At 34.6% G+C, this 25768-nt stretch overlaps 1 protein-coding gene, 1 long non-coding RNA gene and 1 pseudogene across 16 annotated transcripts; 2 read left to right on the forward strand and 1 right to left on the reverse strand.

The window, feature by feature from the left end:
- The first annotated feature begins 269 nt into the window (after positions 1-269).
- On the forward strand, positions 270-19976 carry LOC105178098 (uncharacterized). 15 transcript variants are annotated; one of them, XR_016067286.1, is made up of 7 exons: positions 271-493; positions 11849-11998; positions 12511-12865; positions 13457-13480; positions 13577-16234; positions 16350-16446; positions 16753-18391. XR_016067286.1 is itself a non-coding variant. In XM_088884638.1 (6 exons), exons 3-6 carry the CDS (start codon positions 11883-11885, stop codon positions 13622-13624), a joined length of 543 nt encoding a protein of 180 aa, XP_088740764.1. In that variant the 5' UTR covers positions 270-493; positions 11558-11695; positions 11849-11882; the 3' UTR covers positions 13625-18391. The 15 variants fall into 15 exon arrangements, 7 of the variants coding, with proteins under 7 accessions (XP_088740764.1, XP_088740767.1, XP_088740765.1 ...); XR_016067288.1 differs by having other exon boundaries at positions 16789-18391; XM_088884638.1 differs by adding an exon at positions 11558-11695 and having other exon boundaries at positions 270-493; positions 13577-18391.
- Positions 4079-5305, reverse strand: LOC148786986 (uncharacterized). Its single transcript, XR_016067289.1, has 2 exons — positions 4925-5305; positions 4079-4292 (listed from the first exon to the last, which is right to left on the reverse strand). It is a non-coding gene; the product is annotated as an uncharacterized LOC148786986 (long non-coding RNA).
- On the forward strand, positions 5720-8867 carry LOC148786987 (uncharacterized; annotated as a pseudogene).
- Positions 19977-25768: the final 5792 nt, after the last annotated feature.

The raw sequence follows: 25768 nt of genomic DNA on the forward strand, positions 1-25768 counted from the left end.
TTGCTTGTATTTTTTCATTTATATTTATGTATAAGCAGTTTAAATAAAAATAGATGTCGTATAAATGATTTTGCTATCCGAAAAATAATTTAAATTAAATATTAAATTGGAGTTTCCATAGCACCATAAAAATACTTTATAGTTAAGTTCTTTATTGATTTGTAATTTGTTAATAAGAAGTCCAATGGCCACATGAGGAGCGCGATTTTTATAAGCATAAAGCGATTTAGAAGTCGCTGATTCTCTCAAAAGGACTTAAAAAGAGGACAAAGAATTCTCAGCTGTCACATTTAACACACACCCACTCTTCATCGTTTCCTCACTCAATCTCCGCCTGTCTCTGTCTGTATGTGTATGTATATTCTATACATATAAACACACACACACACAAATTCGCACACAGAGAAGCGAATTGGAACCCGGGCTCCTTCTGCATGCCGGCTTCAGTTTGATCCCTGTGATTTTTCTCGCTCTCTCTACTCTTCTTTTCTAGGTATCTTGTACTGTATGTTCCGTATATTTCTCTTACTCTGTTTTTGTATGTGTGTGTGTGTGTGTGATGGTGTTGCCTCTGTTGAGTTTTTCTTCATTTTTCTGGGTGCTTGAAGGTTTTCAAGGTATCTTGTACTGTATGTTCGTTGTATTGTTCTTTTTTTTTGTTTGCCTCTACTGGGTTTTTCTTCAATTTCTCTGTTTTCTTGGTGGTTCAAGTATTTTGTTTTTTAAATTTTTATGAATTTTCTGATGGTGGTAATAATTTATTTTCTCAATTTGGTTTCTTCCGGATTCTTGGTTTTCTTTTTTTTTTTTTAAATTCTTTTATTCTTTATGGTATATTTTGTTTTTATTATGTAAGTTGAGTCAGTTGTGATATATGGACGAATGCTGGTGGGTTGATTTGTCTGCATTCATTTCATTCCATGGGATTCAATGATTTTCTATAGTATTATTGCTGTAATAGTTGAATTTCAATTTTTGCTATACTAAGTAGGAGGGTATTTGAGTTTGAGCATCAATGTGGGTTGGATATGTCTGATATATTTAATTTGTAACTGGGGGTGCGTTACGGTTCAACACATTGACCAGAAAGCAAAATTCTTCAATTGATGGTGTTACTTAGCACTAGTTGTTGATGTTCATGTACACATTTGTAGTTACAAGAACAAAAAAAAGAAGGAAAATTAACAAAAGGTGATGTTGCTTGTTGAAGGAATTCATGATGTAAACTAATTGGTTTTAAAAAATATAAATTAAAATTACTATAATTTATTTGTAGTTTTATAAAGAAGAAAAATAAACAAAAAATTTCTAGAAATATAAGGTTGAAAAAAATTGTGCGTCGTTGGCTTGCTTGTTCGAGTGGGTTGTAGTTTGAGGGAAAATATTTTCTATTTTCCATTTAGTTTTAAATAAGAAAAAGGTATTTAAGTTACAAACATTTTGCCAACCAAATTTAAATTATAGGGGATTGAGCCTTAGTAAACAATATAAATGTTGTGTCATTCTTTTTATTAACTATTTATGCCCAGCATGATTAATATCCTAAATGACTAGTCCTCTTAGAAAATTGAAAAGAGAACTGATAGAACTCTGTACAAGTAATAGTAATTGTTTAATAATAATGACTGGCCAATGGACTAGGGAGACTTTCTTCACACTGATTACAGAAGATGGTGGTCAAACTGTGGTGTAATTCTATCAACGCATTTAATAGCATTGCAAAAAGAGGAAGATGATTTAGTTGGTATTTTAATTGATGAACTTACCTTTAATCACTGTAATCTGTTTTGAGATTGTGGCAATATGATGTATGCAATACGGTTAAACTTAGTTGAAATTCCAATAAAGTGAACTAAGTAGCTTGCTTTTCTTCTTGTTGCTTTCTTTTTCTCTTTTATTCTTTTTCTAGGGTGGGTGGGGGTGGGTAGGGGGTTGGTGTGTGTGTACTTCAAAGTCCTAAGAGCAACTTCCTAATGAATAAGTTGTGGCTTATCCATAAAAAGACTAACTAGACTAACAATAAAAGAGATGTCAAGTTTAGTTATAGTCAAATAGATCAACTTCCCTACAAGTCGTCTATATTTGGTTTTATCTTCCAGATAGTCATTGTCATCCTTTCATAAATCACAATTGAAATCCATGGGTGTGTCCACATGCATAGTACCAAGAAAATCAACTTCCTGAAGGAGATCACTAGCACACTTTCTTTGGGACAGAGATATCCAAGCTTGTCATGAGCAATTTCACTGCCCAAGAAATATCTTGGTCATACAAAATCCTTCGGGATAAAGTGTTCTTGTGTGCTGTCTTCTATGCCTCCAATATAATTAAAATGATATCGACATACACTGCTGGGCTAATGCATAACCATACTGCTTGCTTTGTACAAAGCCTATTGTTTGGCACTAAAAAAAACCAAAGTCACCAATAACACACGGTTAAACTTCGCTCTAAGACTTTGTTTAAAGTTGTAAATCGCTTTCTTCACTCTGCATACCATTTGACTCTCCCTCTTAGCAACATACCAATATGGTGCTCCATATAGATAGTTTCACTTAGATCCCCATATAGAAATGCATTTTTCACATCCATCTAATACAAAGGCCAGTCAACCAGTCAAGGTTGATATCTAGAGAAAACAAGAATCGGATGGAGTTGAGACAGGCAACTGGGGAAAAAAGTCTCAAAGTAATCAATACCGTAGGTCTGGGTGAGTCCTTGGGCAACCAATCCAGCCTTGTAACAATCAATAGTGCCGTCCCGATACTTAAGGGTGAGGACCCACTAAGAGGCGACAACATCAACATTAGGAAAAATATAAGTAAGTTCTCAAGTTCCTCATGAGACTAGGGTAGATATGTGTTCATCGATAGCCATTTTCCAATTGGGATTCTGAAGTGTGTCATGATAAGACTTTGAGAGTAGATATCGAGGAAAATGAAACAACAAAACTGTGAAACCTAGGGCTAAGATTGTCAAAAGAAAAACAATTAGCAATATCATGAGAAACATAGGACCATTTACCTTTCCAAAAGGCTATCAAAAGGTTAGTTTTGGATGTGTTAGGTGCTACAAGTGAGGTGGAGAGGCAACAACATCTCACGTGGTGGATAGAGTGCGATGATGGTGGGAATAGACTTGGAGTGGCCGAGAGTTAGGCTGTGGTAGAATCCCTGGACTGGAATAGGTAAATAAGTAGAGCCACACCCTACTTTAGTAGGGTTGGCCCAGGAATTGTATGGAGTGGACTAAAAAAATGTGACATTCGCCAAAGTAAAGGACACGCCGCAGACATGGTCATAGCATCGGTAACCCTTTTGTGTGCGAGAATACGTTGGAAAGAGACACTTGGCTTACCGAGGGGAGAGCTTATCCACACTTGGAGAGACAATGCGAACGAAACAAATACAACCTAAAATACAAGGAGGTAGAGAGAAAGACAACTGTAAGGAATGTCTTATTATCAATAGTACAAGGCATGCAATTCATGAGAAAACAAGCTTTTAGCACAACATCTCCTCAATGGGATTCAGGAACATTCATTTGTACCATAATAGTGCGAGCAACATCAATAGATGATGATGTTTGCGTTTTGCTACACCAGTTTGCTAGGAAGTATGCGGACAGAATGTTTGGTCTAAAATGCCATGGGACTTACACAAGTCACAGACCTCTTTTTGACTAAATTTGAGGGCATTATCGGTTCGGAAAATATGAATATTAGTAGAAAATTGAGTTTGATTTTTTTTTAAATAGAAGTTAGGTGATAATACAAACTTCAGATATACTTTTGAGCAAATAAACCCATGTCATTCTGGAATTGTCATCAACAAGAATAATGAAATATTGAAAACCAGCAATAGAAGACACATCGCACGACCTCAAATATCCGTATGAATGAGTTCAAAAGGCGAAGTGCTACGTTTTTTGACTCTTAATGGAATAGAAGTACGGCGGTGTTTGCCTAAGATTCACATTCGAAACTATAAATAGAAGAGTCCATTGGTAGCACCTGTTTGGATAAAAAGGGACGGCCATGCCTACCATGCCACTGAAGAGGGTTACTGAGGCAAACAAGGGAGAATCAACAACTGTTGGCACATAGGTCTAAGTAATAGAGACCAACATGTTCATGCCCATTACCAATCATCCTCCCATTTTTACATCGTGAAAGATAGGGGGATATTGAGGCAAACAAGGCATCAATCAGCAGCCAACATAACACATATGTCCAAGTAACAGAGACCACCATGTTCATGCCCACCACCAATTATCCTCCTAGTTTGCAGATCCTGAAAGATGGAATACGAAGGAAAGAAGGTGACATAACAGATTTGGTAAGGTGACAAATGGATAATAGACTGTAAGAAAAGTTAGGAGCATAAAGAACATTATCCATGGTTAGATGCATAGTAGGTCGTATGGTACCAAACCTAAAGACCGGAGAGTATGAATCATTAGCAAGCAAGGCGAACATGTGATAAAGAGTCACAGCATGTCACGGACGCGAGAAGAGATTTATTACCAGTGATATGAGTTGTGCAACCAGAATCCATCACCCAAGACTTATCATGAGAGGCTATAAAAGCACTCGGAGATGGCGGATAAATGATAGTAGGAATAGTAGAAATAGCTGTAAACTTTTATAGAATATTTTCATAGTCCTTGTAATGTAACCAAATCAAGTTTTTGTGTAGCTTCATGACAAATGGTAGGACCAAGAGCACAATTATTGTCAAAAGACGACATGAGTAAAGAGAAGATTAACAGATGGACCAAGCACAAACCAAGGAGTGAGGTCCCGCAACAGATACTAGGGAATCAAAGTAACCTAGGCTACCAAATTAGTCCATGTACACCATGTCTCCCCCACCAGAAAAAAGAGCAACATAGTAGGAAGATAAACCATAGCAACAAGAGTAACCATGTGCAGAAACAACTTAGCCCATGAGTAGCTGGCTGAATCAGCAGCGGTCGGAGGACATCGGACGGTTGATGCTGCTGTTGAGATCGTGGAAGGTGGCGAACAACTGTATGGGGGATGCGTAGCAGAAAGGGGGGAACAGATGTCGCCTACGAGCAAAGTGCCGAGGGCAGTGGTATGAGGAGCGCGGTGGTGGGCAGGCGGGCTAGGGGTTTCTGATCTCTCTTTTCTTTTGTTGTTCTTTTAAGTAAACAAATATATATCTATGTATATATATTTCCTCTCTCTCTCTTTTCGAAACCCACTCTGATACCATGTAGAAATGAAAACAAGATCTTGCTATTATTGAAGGACGCAACCTCGATCTCTATAGAATAGGTTTAAGAGATTGGTACAAATATATCAAGCTACCTCTCTTAAAGACATACGAGATATATGTCACAAGATTTAGGATAAGGACTATCATGTGGCTAGGAGTTTGTTTCTATCTGGTTTTGGATTAGGAACTAAATAATCTGTTAGTTGTGTCTATCTTTATGCTCTTTGAGTAATCTGATAGATTAGGTGAGATCTTAGTGAGGTTATAAATACTCCATGTATTTATGTTTTTGGATTAAGAGAGTGAGAGTATTTTTCTCTAAAAAATTACATGGTATCAGAACAACCACGTTCTTTATCATTAAGCTTTAATGACAAAAGCTGCCATGACTAGGGTAAGAAACACTTCATCTTCATCAAGAGAAATTGAAGAGAATATTCACTCACACACCACAGAAGTACACAGTAGTCTGATCTCTCTACATTGCTTACTGTTTGCAAGTTGAATGGCATAAATTACTTGGAGTGGCTCGGTCTGTAAAATTAGCGATTGGTGGTAGAGGCAAACTTGGCCATTTAACTGGAGAAGTGAGGAAACCAGTAACAAGCAGAAAACTCACTCATAATTGCTTGGCTTATCAACTCAATGGAGCCACTTATTGCGAAACCACAGCTCTTTTTACCGACTGCCAAAGATGTGTGGGATTCCGTATGTGATTTATACTCAGATATATTAGAAATTGTGACAAATATTCAAATTAAAATCGAAGTTTTGGCAATCAAGGCAAGGAGATTGGGAAGTCACGGTATACTACAATGAGATAGTGACATTACAGTTACCATGATTGAGAAGTGGAAGACGCACTAAGACATCCACTCTCTCAAAGCAAAGCCCTTTAACTCAAATACCACTCCTCCCTCAGGTTCAAAGAAATGAGACCTGACCCCATACCTGCAACCCCTGCTATACCTAAACCATACCGCAGTCATACCCTGAACTAATCTCAGTCGGAAAGGTTTTTTTGTAAAGCTCGCACGGCATAAGACCTTGTAAAGACTGCCCGAATGATAGCGTGAGGCATAAGAAGAGAGGAAAATGATCGAGAGGCCCATTCTTGTCAGAGAACCTCTACGTCTATCGAAGAAGTTTTTCAAAAATAAGGTAGGAGGCGGCTAGAGGAAAAGTGATGTTAGTAAGTCCAACCTAGAAATAGAAAGCTTGACTTTGGTTGCTAGAGGGTTTGATTCAAATTAAGACAAGAAGAAAAAACCATGGTGTGAACACTGCAGAAAACAAGGTATACAAAAGAAACATGTTGGACAATCCTTGGGAAGCCGAAGAAGAAAGGAGCTGATTGCAAGAGCATTTCACACCATGAGTAAGGACTCTTAAGGGCAACAAATCAATTCAGAAAACTTTCCTTTCACAAGGGAACAATTAGACCACCTGTACACACTCTTTCAGTCTCTACAATTTTCTAGTCTGTCTTGTTCTTTAGCTCAAAAAGGTAATTTTCTCATTGCTGCTCTCTCTAGTTTAGAATCAAATTTTTCGTGTCCATAGATCATTGACTTTGGAGCCACTCAAAACTCTTATCTTCTTACAAACCATGTGCAGGAAACAAAAAGATCAAAATTGCAAGTGGATCCCTTTCTGCTCTAGCTGGAATAGGATGAGTCACCATTTCTCCATCTCTCATGCCTCATAATGTCCTTCATGTTCCAAATACATCCCAGTTTATTGTTAATAAGTAAAATAACTCATGACTTTCAGCTTATTGTGAGTTTTAGGAGATAACCTCAGGGAGGAAGATTGGTGGTGCTATAGAGATCGGTGGACTTACATATTTGAAGATGGATTCAAATCGAGAAAACCCATACAAAGCACTTGTTTCGAATCTATTTCTTTTGCAAGTACTGGTGAAATAATGTTATGGCATTATAGATTACGCCATCCAAATTATCAATATTTAAAACATTTGTTTCCTAGTTTGTTTAGAAATAAAAATCCATCTTCTTTTATGTGTGAATTTTGTCGGCTAGCTAATCATCATCGTGCCTCATTTTCATTACAACCATACAAAGCTTCAAAACCTTTTTCTTAAATACATAGTGATGTATGGGGCCTTCCAAAATCGCAACTCCTTCTAGACAAAAATGGTTTTGATGTAGGTCGCACAATCGGGGTCGTTGGACCTTGGTACCCTGTGGTCGGGTCGCTAAACCCACATCGAGCTTCCTGTTAACGGATCCTGAGAACGAAACACATGATAGGCTTGCTGGGTGGCCCCCAGCTATGGCCCTCCGATGCTTAAGTTAGGTATAGTGGGGTCGAATTCGATCTAAGGAGAGCTGGTGAATCTGAAAATATAATGAATGCACTTGCCATAACATATTTACCGGTATTTATAGTGTACGGAATCGTATGAGAAGGCGCCACGTGTCGTCCTTTGGACATCAGGGAGGGTGTGATGATCCTGCGGCTATTCAATCAGGTCCACCTTTTGGAGCAGGTCAGGCGGGTCGGATCAGATAGCCCGACTCGCGTCTTCACACGCGAATCTTGGGTATTTTTATTGTTTTCTTTAAAATTGGAGGGCAGTTTTGTCCTTTGAAGCTGGAGGGGGTAATTACCCTCATCAGGTTTGTCACCTTCAAAGATGACCACACATGGGTAAGTTGGGTTTATTTACTAAAAGGAATATCTAAAGTGGAAGAAGTTTTCAAAAGTTTTTACACCATGGTGATGATACAATTTCAACCAAAAATTCAAGTTTTTTGCAGCGATAATGGAAAAGAGTATTTCAACAAAATGGGAATTTTTTTCTTAGTAAAGGCATCATTCACCAAAGTTCTTGTAGTGACACTTCTCAGCAAAATGGAATAGTTGAACAAAAGAATATATATCGGTTGGAAGTGTCTAGGGCTTTATGTTTCACAAAAACAATTCCCAAATATCTTTGGGGTAAAGGCATCCTTACGAGTACCTATCTCATTAATAGGATGCCTTATATTTCAAAACACCTCTACACGTGCTCACAAGTTGTAATCCTTGTAGGCTACCATCCACACTGCTTGATAAAATACTTGGGTGCTTTGCATTTGTCCATCTTCATGAACAAGATCAGGGAAAACTTGAGCCAAGGGCTAGAAAATGTGTCTTTGTAGGACATGCACCTACTAAAAAAGGATATAAGTGTTTTGATCCTATTTCAAGAAAAATATTTACAACTCATCTTTAGGGGGCGAGGTCTAGTGAATTATTTAGAAAATTTGAACTTGATGTTTTTGAAATAGGAAGAACCAAATCATTTGGTGTGAATCAATAAATAGAAAATGAGATGGTTCTCCTAAATGTTGAAGTTGATGTCCTAGATATAATTTGTCTTGTAAAAAACCTGAAAGTGTAGGGCAAAAAATCTTGAAAATTTGCTTGGTTCATCTCCATCGCCATTTATAATAGCATAGATGATAGGAATGAAATGAGTACTAAGAGTCGTGAACTCATGGTCTACTCAAGGAGGAGACAGAATCTTAAAGAAAAATAATCCCAATCCTCAAGGTGATGGAAGAACTAAACTTATCCAAGTATCCCGGTAATAATCAAGCTGAGCCTCTCAATCTGTTTGGTCTATTTCATATTCTGATCCTGAATCTTTTGTTGATATTGATATTCCTATTGCTATTCGTAAGGGTGTTCTTTGTGGCACCAAACACCCTATCTCTAACTTTGTGTCCGTCGAAACTCTTTCTCCTTCCTTCTTTTGTATTTACTTCAGAGCTCTCTTGTGTGGAAATCCCAAAGAATGTTCAGGAAGCTGTAGAGATTCCTGAGTGGAGGAGGGCTATTTTTGAAGAGATGAAAGCACTTGAGAAAAATTATACGTGGGATGTGATGAGTTTGCAGAAGGGAAAAACCACGGTTGGTTGCAAATGGGAGTTCACCATCAAGTATAACTAAATGGATCTCTCGAAAGATATAAAGCACGACCAGTGGCTAAAGGTTTTACACAAACCTATGTTATTGATTAGCTCGAGACCTTTGCTCCACTAGCTAAGTTGAATACTGTTAGAGTACTAATTTCGATTGCACCTAATCTTGATTGGCCACTTCCACAATTAGATGTGAAGAATGCATTTCTAAATGGAGATCTAGAGGAGGAAGTTTATATGAATCCCCCACCTGGATTTGATGACACTTTGGGTCTAAGGTGTGTAAACCGAAAAAGCCAGCATACGGGCTTAAGCAATCTCCAAGAGCATGGTTTCAACAACTCATTTGATCCATAAAGAATCAAAGCTATGTCCAAGCTCAAAGTGATCATACTATGGTTTATGAAGCATACCAGTGATGGTGAAGTTAACAATATTAATAGTATATGTCGATGATATTATTCTTAGCGGGAACAATAATATAGAGGATTGTTTGAAGGAAAGTTTGGGATTGCTATCTCACTGAGAAATATATCCTTGATTTCCTTAAGAAACAGGAATGAGTTGGTGTAAACCGGTTGATACTCCATTAGATCCAAATCACAAGCTAAGAGAATGCAAGGATGGAAATCCAGTGAACACAACGAGGTACTAGAAGTTGGTCAGGAAATTTATCAATGTGTTGCACATGTGCCAGACATTACATTTGCAATTAGTATGGTAAGTCACATTATGCACTCACCGTATGAAGAACATCTTAAGGTGGTATACCAAATCCGAAGATACTTGAAAAGCACTCCTCAAAAATGACTATTTTTCAAGGAAGAGCGAACAGAAGACTATTGAAGCATGCACAGACAGGGATTGAGCAGGCTCAATTATAGATAGAAGATCTGATCTGAGTTCATATATGAGTTCCCAATCTAACGGCTCACAAAACCATTGGAAGATTGAGTTTAAAGGGAGAAGACTCAACTCAAAATCACATACAATGAATAAATTGGATTTTAAATAACCCTTTCCTTCTTCTTCCTCAACTGCCTTCTTATCATCTGTTGAAAAGGTTTCAATATGGATCAATTCTCTTTCTATCATGAATGGGAAAATTTAGTCACCTGGAGGAGCAAGAAACAAAGTGTTGTAGCATAAAGTAGTGTATCGGCTATGGCTATGGAGTATATGAGATGTGGTTAAGAAGATTCTTGAACACTTTTAGTAAGAATAATAGAAATGCCTATGAAGTTATATTGTGACAACAAAGCTGCAACCAACATTGCCCATAATTGAGTGCAAGACAAAACTAAGCACATTCAGATTGACAAACACTTCACAAAAGAAAAATTGGAGAAAAGTGTTATTTGTATGCCGCTTATTCCATCAATACAACAAACAACTGACATTCTTACAGAAGGATTGTTCAAATGAAGCTTTCAGTTTCTCATAAACAGGTTGGGCGTGATAGATATCTAAGCACCAAGTTTGGGGGGTGGGGGTGGGGGTGGTGTGGGGGTGTAAGAAGATTTAGGATAAGGACTATCAAGTGGTTAGGAGTTTGTTTCTATCTGGTTTTAGAGTAGGATCTAAATAATCTGTTAGTTGTTTCTATCTTTATGCACTTTTGAGTAATCTGATTGATTAGGTGAGATATCAGTGAGGCTACTCACTGTAAATACTTCCTGTATTTCTGTTTTTGAATTAAGAGAGTGAGTATTTTTCTCTCAAAACTTACATTATAACATAAATTCCAACATGTTCAACAAACTTAATTTTGACATCAGAACATGGTGAATATAACTATATATCAGGCTTGGAAAACTTGTTCCATACTGACCAGCTTAAAGAACTAGTACCACATTGTTTTTGCAAAATTCGCAGCTAGCATATACATACCATTATGCTTTTTGTGACATACTATCACAAGCTAACACACATCTTGCCTGATTGGACTTGTAGACTATCCTATTATTATTCATGTATGTATTTTAGTTTGGGTGGTAAAAATTTCAGCTCATGACTTGAAGGTTGAATTCGATGATGTTAGAACAAGTGATAGTCATTGATGCCTGATATTACTATTAAATAATGTGACAATCAAAGAAGGTTTATTTTGCCCTTGGATAGTGAGCATTTCCATTCCTTTCAGCTCATACTTCATCTGATGACGTGCACATGTATCTGGTCAGATTTATATGGCCATTAAAGTATAAAATCACTCCTGGAAAAAATATTCAAATTATGTTTCTAAGAAAATAAACATGCAGATGTTGTTGTGACTGATAAATCTGATATTCATTAAGAAAATTACTCTTTCTTAAGATGTTATATGTTTATTTAAACCCTATAGCATACTTTGTCCTAACTGTCTGCTATTTCCTTTCTCAGCCTGTATCATATCGTATCTGCTACAATTCTATCATTGACAGAATCTGATTCATCTCGGGAAAAGCTAAAGCTGCTGATACCTGTGTTTAATTATTGGCTAAATAAACTATATTATTGCAAGGACTAGTTGCTTCTGAGGTTTCAACTTTTTCTAAGATATGGCAATATCGTTTTATTAGTTTAAAAGTGTCAATATCATGAACTATGTGAACTATGATATTTTAAAGCAGTTCCCTAAATAAAAGGGTTTAATTGATCTTGCACTCATATACAGATGTTCCATTTTCTCAGCAGATTTGTCTTTTGTATCTACGTTTGGTGGAAAATGGACAGACGTGGCAGCCACCACTTTGGGTACGCTGAAATGTCACCAGGCCTGGGCAATTGGAGGTTCAGGAGGCATTTTAGAGTCCCACAGATAGGTTCAACACATCCATACAGGTTTCTTTCCTCTCAATACGCCTTAATTGGCCAAGAGCTAACTAAATGACTAACAATGTGAATCATTGATGATTTTCTTGAGCATGTGCAGCTGGATTTTCTGTTTTTGCTACTATGGCAGGTTTGCTGTGAATGTCTGCTAATATATCAATGATGCTTCAATTATCCTATGATTATTATGCATGTATCAAAGAAATTCTTGTTGCTCTAGTTTGTAATGCTTAGCAATTTGGTATTGGAAGTACTTTTGCTTACATTCCAACTCCAACTAGTGCTAATAAATTCATAGAAATGTTTTAGTTGGAGAAAAGGGTAATAATACTATGCACCCCTGTGATCATATCATGACATTTTTCTTAATACAGTGCTGTCAGACTTATTCGTCTGTTTTAGTGATGACCAACTTGCAGAATTTTATTTGTAGAAAACAAACCACAAAATTTGCCAGCATTATGACTGCACAGGCTTGTACTCTTTCTGGTTTTGTTATGATTAAAAACTATATATTGCAGACATAGAAGCCTCAGTCCAGTCCATAGAGCTGAACAAAGAGAAGGATTTCCAGAGGAGAGGCACAATGATCAAGGTCATGATCTTATAGAAGTGGTAGCCACCAATGATGAGTGCTTACGAATTCACCGTTTAAGGGCCATGCGCGCTTTCAAATTCGCCCTTGTTGAGCATGTCAAGAAACTGATTAAACCCTACTGGAAGGAGGGCAAAATCAGTAAAGATGTGCATAAAGTAATAGTCAAGAAATCAGTCAATAAGGTTATTGAAAGCTTTGGTTCATCAGAGATTCCTATGAAGGGAAAGATCAGCAGTTACTTGATATCTTCACATTCAAAGCTCTCTAAACTCGTACAGGTTTGTCTCAGTTCTGTCTTTCGCCCACTCATTGATCTAGTATTTAACAGCATACTGAAAGTTGCCTGCTGTTTGATGTAAATTTAGACAAATTGCTAAATTTCACGTCCTTGCTTTCTCATTTTTGTAATACCATATACTATAATTCTTTCTCTCATTTAAGCTCTACTGTTCTATGCCTCTGAGAATTTTACTTTGATAAGAAGAAAATTTATTCTGAATCTGACTGTCATCCTCCGAGATTCAATACTCATATGGTAATTTAGTGTTGGTTTCCTTCTCCAGTCATGAAGCATCTAGGTGAGGAGGTTATGTTTATTAGGCAATTGCCTTTGGGAAAATATTGATTGACTAATACTCTCTGAGATTATAAATTTCCCCAGCAACATGTAAATTAGTTCCTGAAATATACGATCAAGGAAAAGAAGTCTGTGCATGACACAGTTTCTAATTCCACAAAGCTACATGCTGCAGTGTAACTAAAGCTAAAGCAGAAAACTTTTACATATATCTTAATTTAATATACTTTTCCGTGTAACTTTATGGAATTTGCTTTGAATGTACTTATTTTTCATATTTCTGAATTTGCAGGCCTATGTGGAGAAATACCAGAAGGTTTAGCATTTCAAAGACAAGAGTCCTCTAATTAATTCTGGCTTCTCTATATCTTAGTAATTTCTTATTAATGCCTGACAAATGTTTGAATTTTAGATTGTTTTTATGTGTCAATACTCTGGATTAGCTTACCCAGAACTCTAAAAGGTGAGTTTTCTCAAGTGTTTTTCATTTAATACTTGTTTTATATTCCGAGACTAGCGAATCTGCGGGGGTGATTTATACACTTCTTCATATGTTATTTTTTTTGTCTCAGACTAAGAGTTGGTTATCACTAAACATTGTGCTAATATTTGTGATAATAAGCCATGTAGATGTACATCTCACACTGTTCTATTATACTGTTAGTTAGATACGCTGGTCATAGGACGCCTAGAGACCAGTGAAAGTATGTTCATTCCAGTCACTTGATCCTAAACTTCTTTAACCTCTTCAAGCAGATTCAGTTCCCGAAACTTGTTCCTATGACTCTTTAACCTTTCAAGTGGATCATCTTCGTGATACATTTTTGATCTATACATCTATCATTTTCTGTTCTGACGGACTACTTGATGACAATTCTGTAGTCTGAACTGATCCTGTTATTGTGTCACCGTATTCGTGTTATGAAATATCTTCCAGAGATCAGCTGATATATATTTCAGTTGCTCTTCACCATTCAATTGTGCTTTTCTTGTGATCAGATTCAATTGTTCTCTCCTCATATGAGATACAGGATCAACCAGGGTTCTATAGGATCCTTTCAGTTATGTAAATCTGTATGCATAGCCGGTCTTTTCACTTAAATGTCTTGATGTACTTATGTAGGTGTCATGTTGAATTAGTTCTTCATTAGGTGACAATTTATGATTAAAAAACTCAACTGAACAGTCTTATCCCTAGGTATACAAGTTGCATGCGTAGATCTCTTTTTCCATTCTCTTGAAGAAGAGCTGTCTGACAATTTGTGCTCGTGTTAATAACATTTTTAAACCAAGCATCTATTCCCATATGCTTATTTGTCCGAAAGACATGAATCCAAGAGAACGCTACTTGTTATTGTCTTATCCTTTCCGTTTTAATTAATTTGGTAGTTTTCAATATGTATAGCAGTTAAGCATTGTTTAGGAAAAAAATTGTCATTCCCCTAAAACTAAATTTCAAATATCACATCTTGAAACATCTAAGCATGAATAACATGTCATTAACTGATACTAGATTTACATTGGAAGAATGTTCAAAAGTATACTTGGAAAATAACACTCTTTATTTCCGCTATTGCTTCTGGAAATTAATACAATAGTTGTTGGATTTTGCGGAAGATTTCCAAACTTTCTATTTCTTCAAGTCCTTTTTCACTTGTAATACTCCCCTGTTGATTTCAAGAAGTCCATCAAATCTGCATCCACGTGTTGTAGTTTTCAACTTTGGCTCTCAATTTTTGTGGACGGGAGTTAGTGAAATCCTACTGGTTTGAATCCTAACAAACCGATGCACTAGTTACTACTTTAATAACTAGTAACTACCCCCAAATCTATAACTTTCTTAAGCTGTTTTCGGCTTGTTGTCTGCACAAATGTTGGGAAAAGAATCCATACGACATGCATCTCAAAGCTTTATCAATGATGCCCCCTCACCATGTTTCTCAACAAAATGATGCTAACACATATATAAATGCACCTTTATTGCTATATTTTACCGGAGCATTCTTTAACAGAGAGTTGGATTTTGTTGGTACGTCTTTTGCTAGTTTGTCTTAGAAATGCATCAGAAAGTCAAAGTTTATGATCATTTGCAAGAATGCGTTTGTTGTTGTTTCAAGCAGTTGAGTTGCTATATTTCTAAAGTTGTTTTTACTTGTAGGAAGTAATTAGGTGGTCTTACGTTCATAGAAGTGAAATTATCTGATGTGTACAGTATTTTCTTTGATCCTAAAGTAGATCTTTTATAATTTTGCACGTGAGTGATGCTCTCTTGGTTTCGTGTAGTTCTAATAGCTTGATTATATTTAGATAGTAGATGGAACAACACTTGTAAGCGTCCTATTAAAACCGAGGATTATTGACCCACTTGCCATCCCCGTGCCGAAATAAATAAAGTTGTCTAGAAAAACCAGTTAGCAGCGGATAACCTAATAGTGAAAGAGTCGGACGGCTAACAAAAAGCTGAAAAAGCATCTTTTTGTGTATAATACTCCATACGAATGCTAATAGTTCGGAAATGTGAAAAAAATAATAAAATATAAGAAAAGTACCTAGATTCATGGAAGAGAAAGTCATATCAGTCACATGCTTGCATATCCATCATTCAAGTCTCCATTTATTAATTCAAATTGCATGTCCAGATTGACCTATATATGAATATGCGAGCATACCTTCCGCGCTTGTTTGAACAATAGCAATGAGTGATATGGTAAAATTCTTAAATGGCATTAATGCTTTCATTCTCTCAAATTATAATATACAGATAGCAAGTTAAGCATGATGTAATCCTATTCATATTTTTAATGTTGTTGCTCAATAAATATAAAACACCATATTCCGTGAAGCTTTCTTTTGTGCATTAAACTTTTTTTTCTTTAGCCTTCCTTGACTTCCGAACTTATCTTTAGTATGGGGTTTACATGCAGAAAATTTGGGACAACCCTTGTCAGCGGATTTCACTGGTGGAAATCTTTGCTTTCCCACGAATGCAACTGGGATAAAATTGGATCTGTAAAATCTTGCCGCTCGATTTCAATTTTATCTCGCAACTCATCCCGAATCATGTTTGAAGGTAATTGAGCCCGGAATGAAGTAGAACATCATGGTTGGGAATTTGTTCATATTCATCAACAATTTTCATGGAATGTATTTGACTTGGTTGCTGTTTTTGATTTTGTGATGAAAAGTCCACGTGTTCCGCTTGTGATTTAATTCCGAGAGAAAATGCAGCAAAGAATGGGGGATTTTCCAAAATCCTGATCTTTTTACGAGTCACAGCAGAAGGTATCATTTATGCTTTCTCTGCAACCGTAACTCTGTTTACTTTACGCTCCTGAGAGATATTAATTAACCCTGTCCCCATGCAAGATTTGCTTGCTTTGCTGAAAAGAATTTTATGATATAGAGTGTGATTAGATGATTCAGGAGCACCTCGCCTGCATAAACTTTTATTTAGGAAATATTTTGGGATATATGCAGCAAGTAAACCCAAAGACAACTATCTATACTCTGTGTGTGTGTGTGTGGGGGGGGGGGGGGGCATTCAGTCATTTAGCTAATCCTGGTCATGTTGTGTTCAACCCTTTTCAGGATTAATCAGGGTGATCTATTGTTTAAATGTTTCAGTTAACGTTTTAAGAAAACCCGACTCATCAGCAAGCTGCTGTGTGACGGGACATGCAGTTTGGAAGGAAGGCGTCACTGTAGAAGTTAAAACTATAATTCCCATCTTTAACTATAGTTACACCTGTGATTAAAAGCATCTGTGAAATCCAGCTGGATATACTGTTCTGCCATATCTTTTCCAATCAATATGACAAATTCAGAACCCACATCATCCCAAGAAAACTGTGCCTTCTCTTTCTGCTGGTTGGCACTCCGGGATTGGTTATGGCCGCAGGCATCACAAGCTGGCCCAAAGTATTGGATCATGTTGGCCAGCTCGTTGACAACATGAAGCAAAGACAGTTCTTGGTGAGGATGTTGATTAGCACTTGATTATTGGTTTTTCAACGAGGTATTTTAGTACTTGTATCAACTTCTTTCCCCATTCGATCTGGATCTGAGTAAGCTAGAATCCGTACTTTTTGTTTCTATCTTGATGAATGCAATCCCCAGCGTTAGACAACCAAGTCTAAGGTTAATATTTAGTTTGTTGGAATCATGCATATAACTGTCCCTGATTGCATGGACTTCATTTTCAAGTATACTTGTGATCTTATGGGATTGGGTAAGTTGGAAAAAGTTTTCATCTTCTATGTTCATTTTCTGAATAGTAACTCATCTGCTATAATGGACAAGTGGTCAAACTCTTGATACCTGAAGTTTTCCTGCTTAGTTTCATATAAAAGAATGTCTCAAACAAATAAATAACTAAGTAACAAATAAAAAGAAAAGTGCATCTAAAAGATATAATATCAGAACTAATAATTTATTTTGGAATTTAGTTAAAGAAATGTTAAGCTTTAATTTAAATTAAAGTTAAGTTTGTGCTCATGAATGCTTGATTTTCTTATTCCCCTAACAGGTTACCAGAGCTCAGCAATGACAGAAGGAACTTCAGCTATCTGTATCGAGTTTTGCTCATGCAACAGATTCAGTAGTCAGAGATAAATATCAAGTTTTGCTCATAAACAGTCCAGTAATTGGTTTGGCAACTTACTAAATTGCATCTGTAATTTCATCAAAAACAAATCTTCTTATGAATCTTACCTGATCTTATAACATTTCTGCTTGTTGTTTTTCTTAACTTTCGTATTCTTGGTGTCAACAAAAGAGGCAAATAGTCATTGACAGGAGCTTCCCTTATGATTCCTTGCATAGTTGTGTGGTAACCAGATATGCAATTGGACTAATCACGATTGATAAGGATATAGCTATTGGTTTTATTTAATTTTGATAATTTTTTTTTATGCATGAGAATGTGTGATAATGTCTTGTTTACATCTCTTCAGTTACTAAGAGGAAAAATAAAGATGACAAGATTCAGACTTCAAGATTCAGGTGATGGTGTCGTTAGGCACAGCAACTGTTGAAACTTGCTACAAGGTATGTGGCTGGAAGGTCTCGATGCTTATAAGTTTTCTGCTGTTTTGGTTTTGTAAAGTGTACGCGTATTTCTGAATAGGACTCTCATCATTACGTTTGATGTATGTTGGAATGGTTGCACGACCTGTTTTCTCAGTAAACATATATATATATATATATACACCTATTGAACTCGATTCAATGTCTTTCAACTAGTTCATTTCTCCTTTGGCAACAATTGATCAATATTCAAATTAATGAAATCTTGGTTTTCTCTATTCATGATTCGTCATCTGTGGTTTCCTTCCTTGCATTAACAGAATATAGGTCTCTGCCACTTGCATAAAAAATGCGTTATGTGATGCCACAGCTTTAACTTTAAGATCATGTTTTACATCACTAGTCTTTTTCAGATTGAGATTTTAACAAGAAAGCATAATGTCTTTGTTGGGCTTAAACATGACTTGAGAACAGAGCTACTCTTTAGAACCGAGATTAGGACATTGATAATAGATATCAGATTCCCTTGTACCTTGAAGTGCAATAGCTAAATCTTGACTGAGAAATGACCAATCATGATATGTGGATTGTCTCCCACTGAAAAACATTGTAGTCAAATGATTGATCTGTAGTATTTGGACATGCCATTCTTGTTCTTCAATAGTCCTATGCCCCTTCAGTAGATGTTTATTTTCTTCGCAACTAAATGGTAAAAGTTAAAACCCTACTGAGGATTATACATATCGCCTTTCATCCAATCTATAAGGGTTTGTTGGTCACTAGTATTTTTTCCTTTCGATCTCAAAACATTACTTACCAAGATTACTGAATCGTAATTTTGCTGGATTCTTTTTTATTGAACACAATAAAGGAATATACAGTACCTTAGGCCAACAACACAAGTCATGAGTCCCCTAGGGGATGCTCAAACGACTAGAGCCTCGACCTCCCATGTCATCCCGTAATTGAGGTTTTGGGTTCAGATCTAATTAGGTTCTTGTGTATCATAAAGAAAAAATAACTAGAAAAAAAGACCTTACTCCTACATGAATTGTGTTCTCACCCCCCCCCCCCCCTCCCCAAAGAATTCTAGCAAAAGAGACAAACAAGTATCATAACATTAGATGTTGCGGTGGAGGGAAAATGATTAACTTCAAGACTCATTTCTCTGCAATAATTTTATATACTAAGAAAATGACCAAAATGAAGAAAAAAAAATGTCCATAGATGAATTGTGTTTAAAGCAAATGTAGCATGGGGGCAATGTGGTACAACTCATTTACTACAAAGCATTAACTCAAAAAGCATGTTGTACACACCCCATTGATTGTGTTTTCACATGATTAGAAACTTGAATTTTCAAACCCTTCACTTTGCATCAAATAAACATACCCACTAGCCCCTCTTCTTTTTCTTACACACATATTGATATATGTGCATCTTTCCAATGTACACTAATTAATATAACCCCTTTTTCTTCTCACTTTGCATGACCTAACACTATAAGGACCATTACCTAATTTGCCATTCTTAGACCCAACAAGGGATATCTCCACTTTTTCCTATCTTTTTCCATTTATAGAAAGTTGAAATTTCACTCTCAAAGCTAGTCACTGTTAGTGCAGACTCTGAGGAGGAGGAGGAGCAATGTGGGGTGTTGAATTTCAAGAATTTACTTCTCTTTTGTATGGTGGGATTCAATGAGAGTGATGAGATGTATTAAAGTCCTTTTTGGTAACATGATTTTCCTTTTATGGGAATTCTTGATAAAGTTTTGTGGGCATAAATATACCCTCTTTTGGCAACTTGTGGACCATCTTGTAAACTTGTCTTGTTTTCTCCAATTTCGGGATCATTTTCTTCAAATCCCAAAACCCTAATTTATTTTTTCTATTGGTTAAAACTTTGAAGCCAATTAAATCAAACGTGATGAATGTAGATTTTCTTCCATTTTTGTAAATTAAATATGATATTGAAGAAGGTAAAAGTGGTGATTCAAATTGAATGGATTGTGTCTTCTTGTGACATATATTGTACAGTCAAATTGATTTAAATACGACTCCGCCTGATGAGAAATTTCTCGTTTCGTATTAATTATTACTCAGAAATAAGTTTTTACATTAATCGAGATTCTTATGGTCATGGTTAAGGAAGGTATAGTCGACCTTTTTGTTGTCAATTAAAAAAAGAATTAATTATACCTAGATTATTTCTAAAAATATAAAAACTACATTTTTCCCAAAAAAAATTATACATCCTATCTCAAAAATGCTCGGTACTCAATCGCACTACTGTCATTAGAATTTTAGATAGAAAATGCGAATATTAGCAAAGTTTTTCATGAACCCTAAATTTTGTTTTAAATCATCCAAGCTCTTCATATTTTATTGACCAAAGTATCGTTCGTAATGTTTTTGAAACCTATGTCGATGTAAATATAATAAGTTAAAAGGAGGTAAATTTGAACAATACTTTACCGCTCGTGGAAAACTTAAAAATTGTTGCATTCAACACCAATCCATTTTAAAGTTTCTAAAAAAATGATTAATTTGTATATGCATTATGTATAACACGAAAAGATATTAGAGTTATCTCTTGCTTTCCCTAATGAGATGTTCCTTTATATATGTATATGATTATAACAAATTCATTTATTTTTTACTACAAAAAATATTATTTTTATTTTTTTTTAAATTCAAGTGTAACATTGAAAGTTCACTACTTTCGTTCTAATTAACAAAGAAAGCATTAATTTCATCAAGGGTGCAAGTATAATTTCTAATATTCTTTAGGAGAGAGATTAATTTGGCATCTTTAGAGGGCCTCTAGATGTAATTTACCTTTAAAAGAAAGAAGATAATATACATACATCGTTTACAATTCAAAATTGGACAATCATTCCATGAAAAACAGACAATGGCTCATCCCACACAATTTGAATTATTAAATATAAGTGATGATACCGACAAAAATTCTATATTGATCGCAAAAAAGGAGTTTGTGTAACTTATAAATGGTAAGGCATCTTCTCTTAAGTTAAGCGTCATTTTAAGGATAAATTTGTGATGTTTCAATTAAAGCGGACAATATCTTGTGTTACAAGGTACAATTTGTATTATGTGTTGTTGTCTATGAGAAGCGGCCATGTTTGGGGACTGATAATACTAACAAGCACTCAACATCAATTTCATACAAAAAGCTTGTGTAATTTATAAGTCCTGATGGCTTATTTCCTAATCAGAAGTTCTTCGAAGGACAAATTCATAAGATCTTGGTCAAATATACAGTACTTCACTCACATGGTACCAATTACATTGCACGCTACACCAACAAGTTTATCAACACTAATATATGGAAAAAAAAAAGTCACTCCTCACTTCCAAACCACGAGTTACGACACCACAACACAAAATTTTGAAATACCAATTACACTTTTAAATATTTTTCAATAATATATTTATTTCTTTCAAATGGCTCACGTCATCTTTTAACCGCCAATCTACTATTATTTTCACTCATATTTATCATTTGCTCGACTTTGAATCATGTACTGATTTTTAAGTTTAAACTCCCTATCTTGTCATTTTAATTATATGTGCATAAATATTGGGCGTGACGAGGATCAAATCTTGAAAAGATAAATTCAAATGAGTCATATTTATGGCTCGAGCTGAGCTTGACCTTTTTTTTTCCTAATAGTTTATTCTTTTTTGCAACAAAGAAATAATTAAGAATTGGAGTTTAAAAACAGAAGTCAAACAAGGTGTCCCAAGTGTAAGAGGATAAGGTTTTGAGCAGTTGTCTAAATTCCTGGGAGCATTATTTCTTATGTTTGTTTTCCCAAAGGGCTTACTAATCAATTTCTTTTACTCGTTTCTTAACTGAGTTTGTTGGCCATTTGCGCGTCATCGTAGTCAAAAGATGAGGGCTTATTAGCTATTGCAATCACCTCTTGTCCCATTTTTGGTTCTATAATTTTGAAATAATACGTTATAAAAAAATAATTCAATAATTACGGAAATATTTGATGCAAAAAATCAACGTCAAATTAATTAAAAAAAATTCTCATTATTGATCTATATTTATTTAATATATATTTCAAATAATCGTTAGCAAGTAAATTTTTATTATTAAATTTATTGGCAAATAGTTTCTTATATCAAATAATGTAGATTAGCACGCTTACGTTTTTTATTTTTATTTTTTGTCACCATTGAGACATTTTCTTAAAGTGATACTTTTGATCCACTTTAATTTTAATTTTGCAATTGAGAACAGTAATATTTTTTTTAAAAAAAAATAGAATATTCAGTGTAGTTTTTATAGAAAAACGTTAGACTCACTGAAAAATGGGGTCATTACGTGCTGAGAGTGTGCGTCTTTTGTTTTTAATTTCTGACAAAATTGACATTTTCAACATATATTTAACAAAGTTATTAGTTACAGTTCACTATAATTAATTATTAATTATAAAATTAAAATCAGAACGATCAAAATTGCCACTCAAACACAATTATAAGATCAAAAATATATTTTTCCTTTTTTATAATACATTGACATGCCACTTTTTTCGTGGGAATATTATTTTCGAAATTAGTATAATTTCAAAGTAAGTAATTAATCAACTTGAATTTGGTCCAATCGGATTATAATTTTTCTCTCTATGGTTTATTAATTTGGTCTGCAAATCATTTATTTTTTGACTCGTCAATTTCTATTTTATCTCAAACTTGTACGTGTCCTCCTCTCATCGACCCCCTTTTTCGAACGTATTTAATTACTTGGTTTATCCGACAACTACTTACAGCTCCAAAAACTCGCATGTTAAACATTTTAAAATATTTTTTTCATAAATAATGAAAATTTTAGATAGTTTGTAAAATAAATGGTATAGTACAAAAATGAACCATCATCTACACTTTTCGTTCTTAAATTTTACTATTAATTCAATTTTAGTTGTCAGACAATTAGAGGTGACAATTCTGATCATCAACTATTATTTAGAGATCGCGATCTGGAGTGGTTTCCTCGGCTTGTGTTGTAGTTTTGTTTAGGGATAATAACATTCTCCTCCCTTGAGGTTTAATGTAATTTCACGCATACTTTTTGTGGTTTGAAAAATTATGTCTAGCACATCTAAGGTTTGTTTGTCTAACAAATAAATCCACTCCCTCATCAATTTCATTGAATTGTTGATATTAACAAATAAATAAATAAAAATATTTATCCTCGATTGATTTATTGCAGGTCAAATAATTTATTTTTGCGTGAAAATATACCTCTTCACATGCATTAATGCGTGAAAATGTACAAGGATAATTTGATCATAAAAAGATTTACTTGTCATGCAATAATTCAGTAATAAGTCAATTATGAATAAATATAGATTTTTATATTATTTTATTTTTCAAAATATCGATAAATTTGGTGAATTTTGACTAACGAATGGACTTATTTATTGGACAAAAGCAAACCTTAAGGGTACTAAATATAATTTTCCAAACCACAAAAAATTTACGTATAATTACACCAAGCTTCAGATAAGGAGGGTATAATTATCCCTTTTACTTACTTGATCTTCATTGTTAATTAACACAAACTATAAATACATTAGTGTACTCCTATATCACAACCATGGAATTGACTTGTATGAATCTTTCAAGTTGATTCATGTTTAGTTAATAATTAAGAGCAATCATATCTAATTGCTTTAAATTTCTCTATCATAATATATGCACTACACTTCATATTTACCCTATAGCTAATTAAAGACACATTTTTCTTTGCACAAGTTTACTATATTAATTTGATTTTTATTGAAAAAATCATATTTCACGTTTCACAAGTTTTACTTTATGTAATTTTGATCTTGTCATTGAATTCATCATATTACATCTCATAATTACTCAAAAAATTTGAAATTTTAATTCCTACCCTGAATTTTATTAAATTATGACTGAAACATCAATCAACGCCCATCAACTTAAGGGAGCTCGTGCAATACATATGATGTTTTTGTTAGAAATTTAATAAAATTAAGATTGGGCTAAAATTACAAATACTTTGAAGTATCGAGTGGAATGTGGTGATTCAAGAAATAATGGGGCCAACAAAAAGACTAACTTATGGACGTAAAATCTCATTTTCCCATCTTTTAGATTTTTATTAATTTGAATTTTTTTTTTTTATAAACTGATTTGATCGTTGGAGGATTAATATTCACTAAAAAAGTTTTGGTTCCTTTACCATTGTTGGCATATTGCACTCAGTGGCCTCTTCTCCATTAATATCTATATTAATATAAAATAAAATTTTCATTTTATTCATAAATGATGGTTTATGAAGCCACTATATCAATTTTTTTGTTATATGATAATAAACTTAAACTGTTTTTTGTTTTTTATTTTAAATGTTATGTGTTGATTTATATATTTTATTTTTATTTATATCATATTTTAAAATATAAAAAATTATTTATTATATACACAGATCAAAATATCAGAAAATGAGATCATGGAAAAGGTAATGCATAATTCAGCCACATATATGTATGTGTGTGTGAAAATGAGTTGATGTGCCCTTCTCTAATCACTTTAGTTGAAGAAGTTATATATGATGGTGATGATGGGGAACAAATCCTTCTTCCTCATTTTTTAAATTCACCATCTCATCTCATGATCCCTAATTGCTCTCAAAGCAGCCACCATTAATCACCGCCCACCTCCAATCGCCGCCACAACGTCTCGAGTCCCTATGCACCCCATTCCCCTTGCCCGTCGCCTCCCATTTCCCCAGTCTCCATAGCGCCGCCCCTTTCCCATACCCTCGGCTCCGTCGCCGCCACCCTGCATATAGTTGTCCTCCCTCTCCAGCCCGCGTTGTGGTTGCCGTTGCCGTTGCCATAGCCACCCTCCCCTCCCTCCAGCCTTCTCTCCCCCCCTTCCGCCCTCTCTCTTTATATATAATATATATTAGTCTGGCTAGTTGTTCCTATGTGTATATAATAAATAATTTTTTATACTTTAAAAATTTTTATAAATAAAAATAAAATATATAAATAAATTCATTACATTAATTAAAAAAATAAAAAAATAAAAAAATAACAAAATAATAAGTTATCAATTCATTTAAATTTTGAAAAGTTGAATAAATTAGTTATTTTATCATGAAGGGCATTGTTTACTTCATAAAAAATTAATGTAGTGATGTCATTAACTGTCGTTTGTGAGTGTGGAAGGACTTTTCTTTTTATTTATATTATATAAATATAGTAAATATATTTTAAATTAAATTTTATATAAATATAGTTTGTATAAATATGCAATTAAATCTATACCGTTGATTAGAATTAAGTAAAAATTAGGCTATTAATATGCTAATCAAATTTGGATCTTAGATTCAAATCATATCCAATAATTTTTAAATAAGACAAATGTCATTTTACTAAAAAAAAATTATAAAGATTAAAGAAAAGCGCGTGATGGATTTTTTTGATTTATTTTTAAAATACAGTGCGTAAATTGTTGTTTTCTAATATCATATGGGGATAAATTATAAAATCTTGTATTAATTTTAATTT

The sequence above is a fragment of the Sesamum indicum genome, linkage group LG9 (assembly GCF_026168435.1).
Source record: "Sesamum indicum cultivar Baizhima isolate 11 linkage group LG9, ASM2616843v1, whole genome shotgun sequence".
Taxonomy (NCBI): Eukaryota; Viridiplantae; Streptophyta; class Magnoliopsida; order Lamiales; family Pedaliaceae; genus Sesamum; species Sesamum indicum.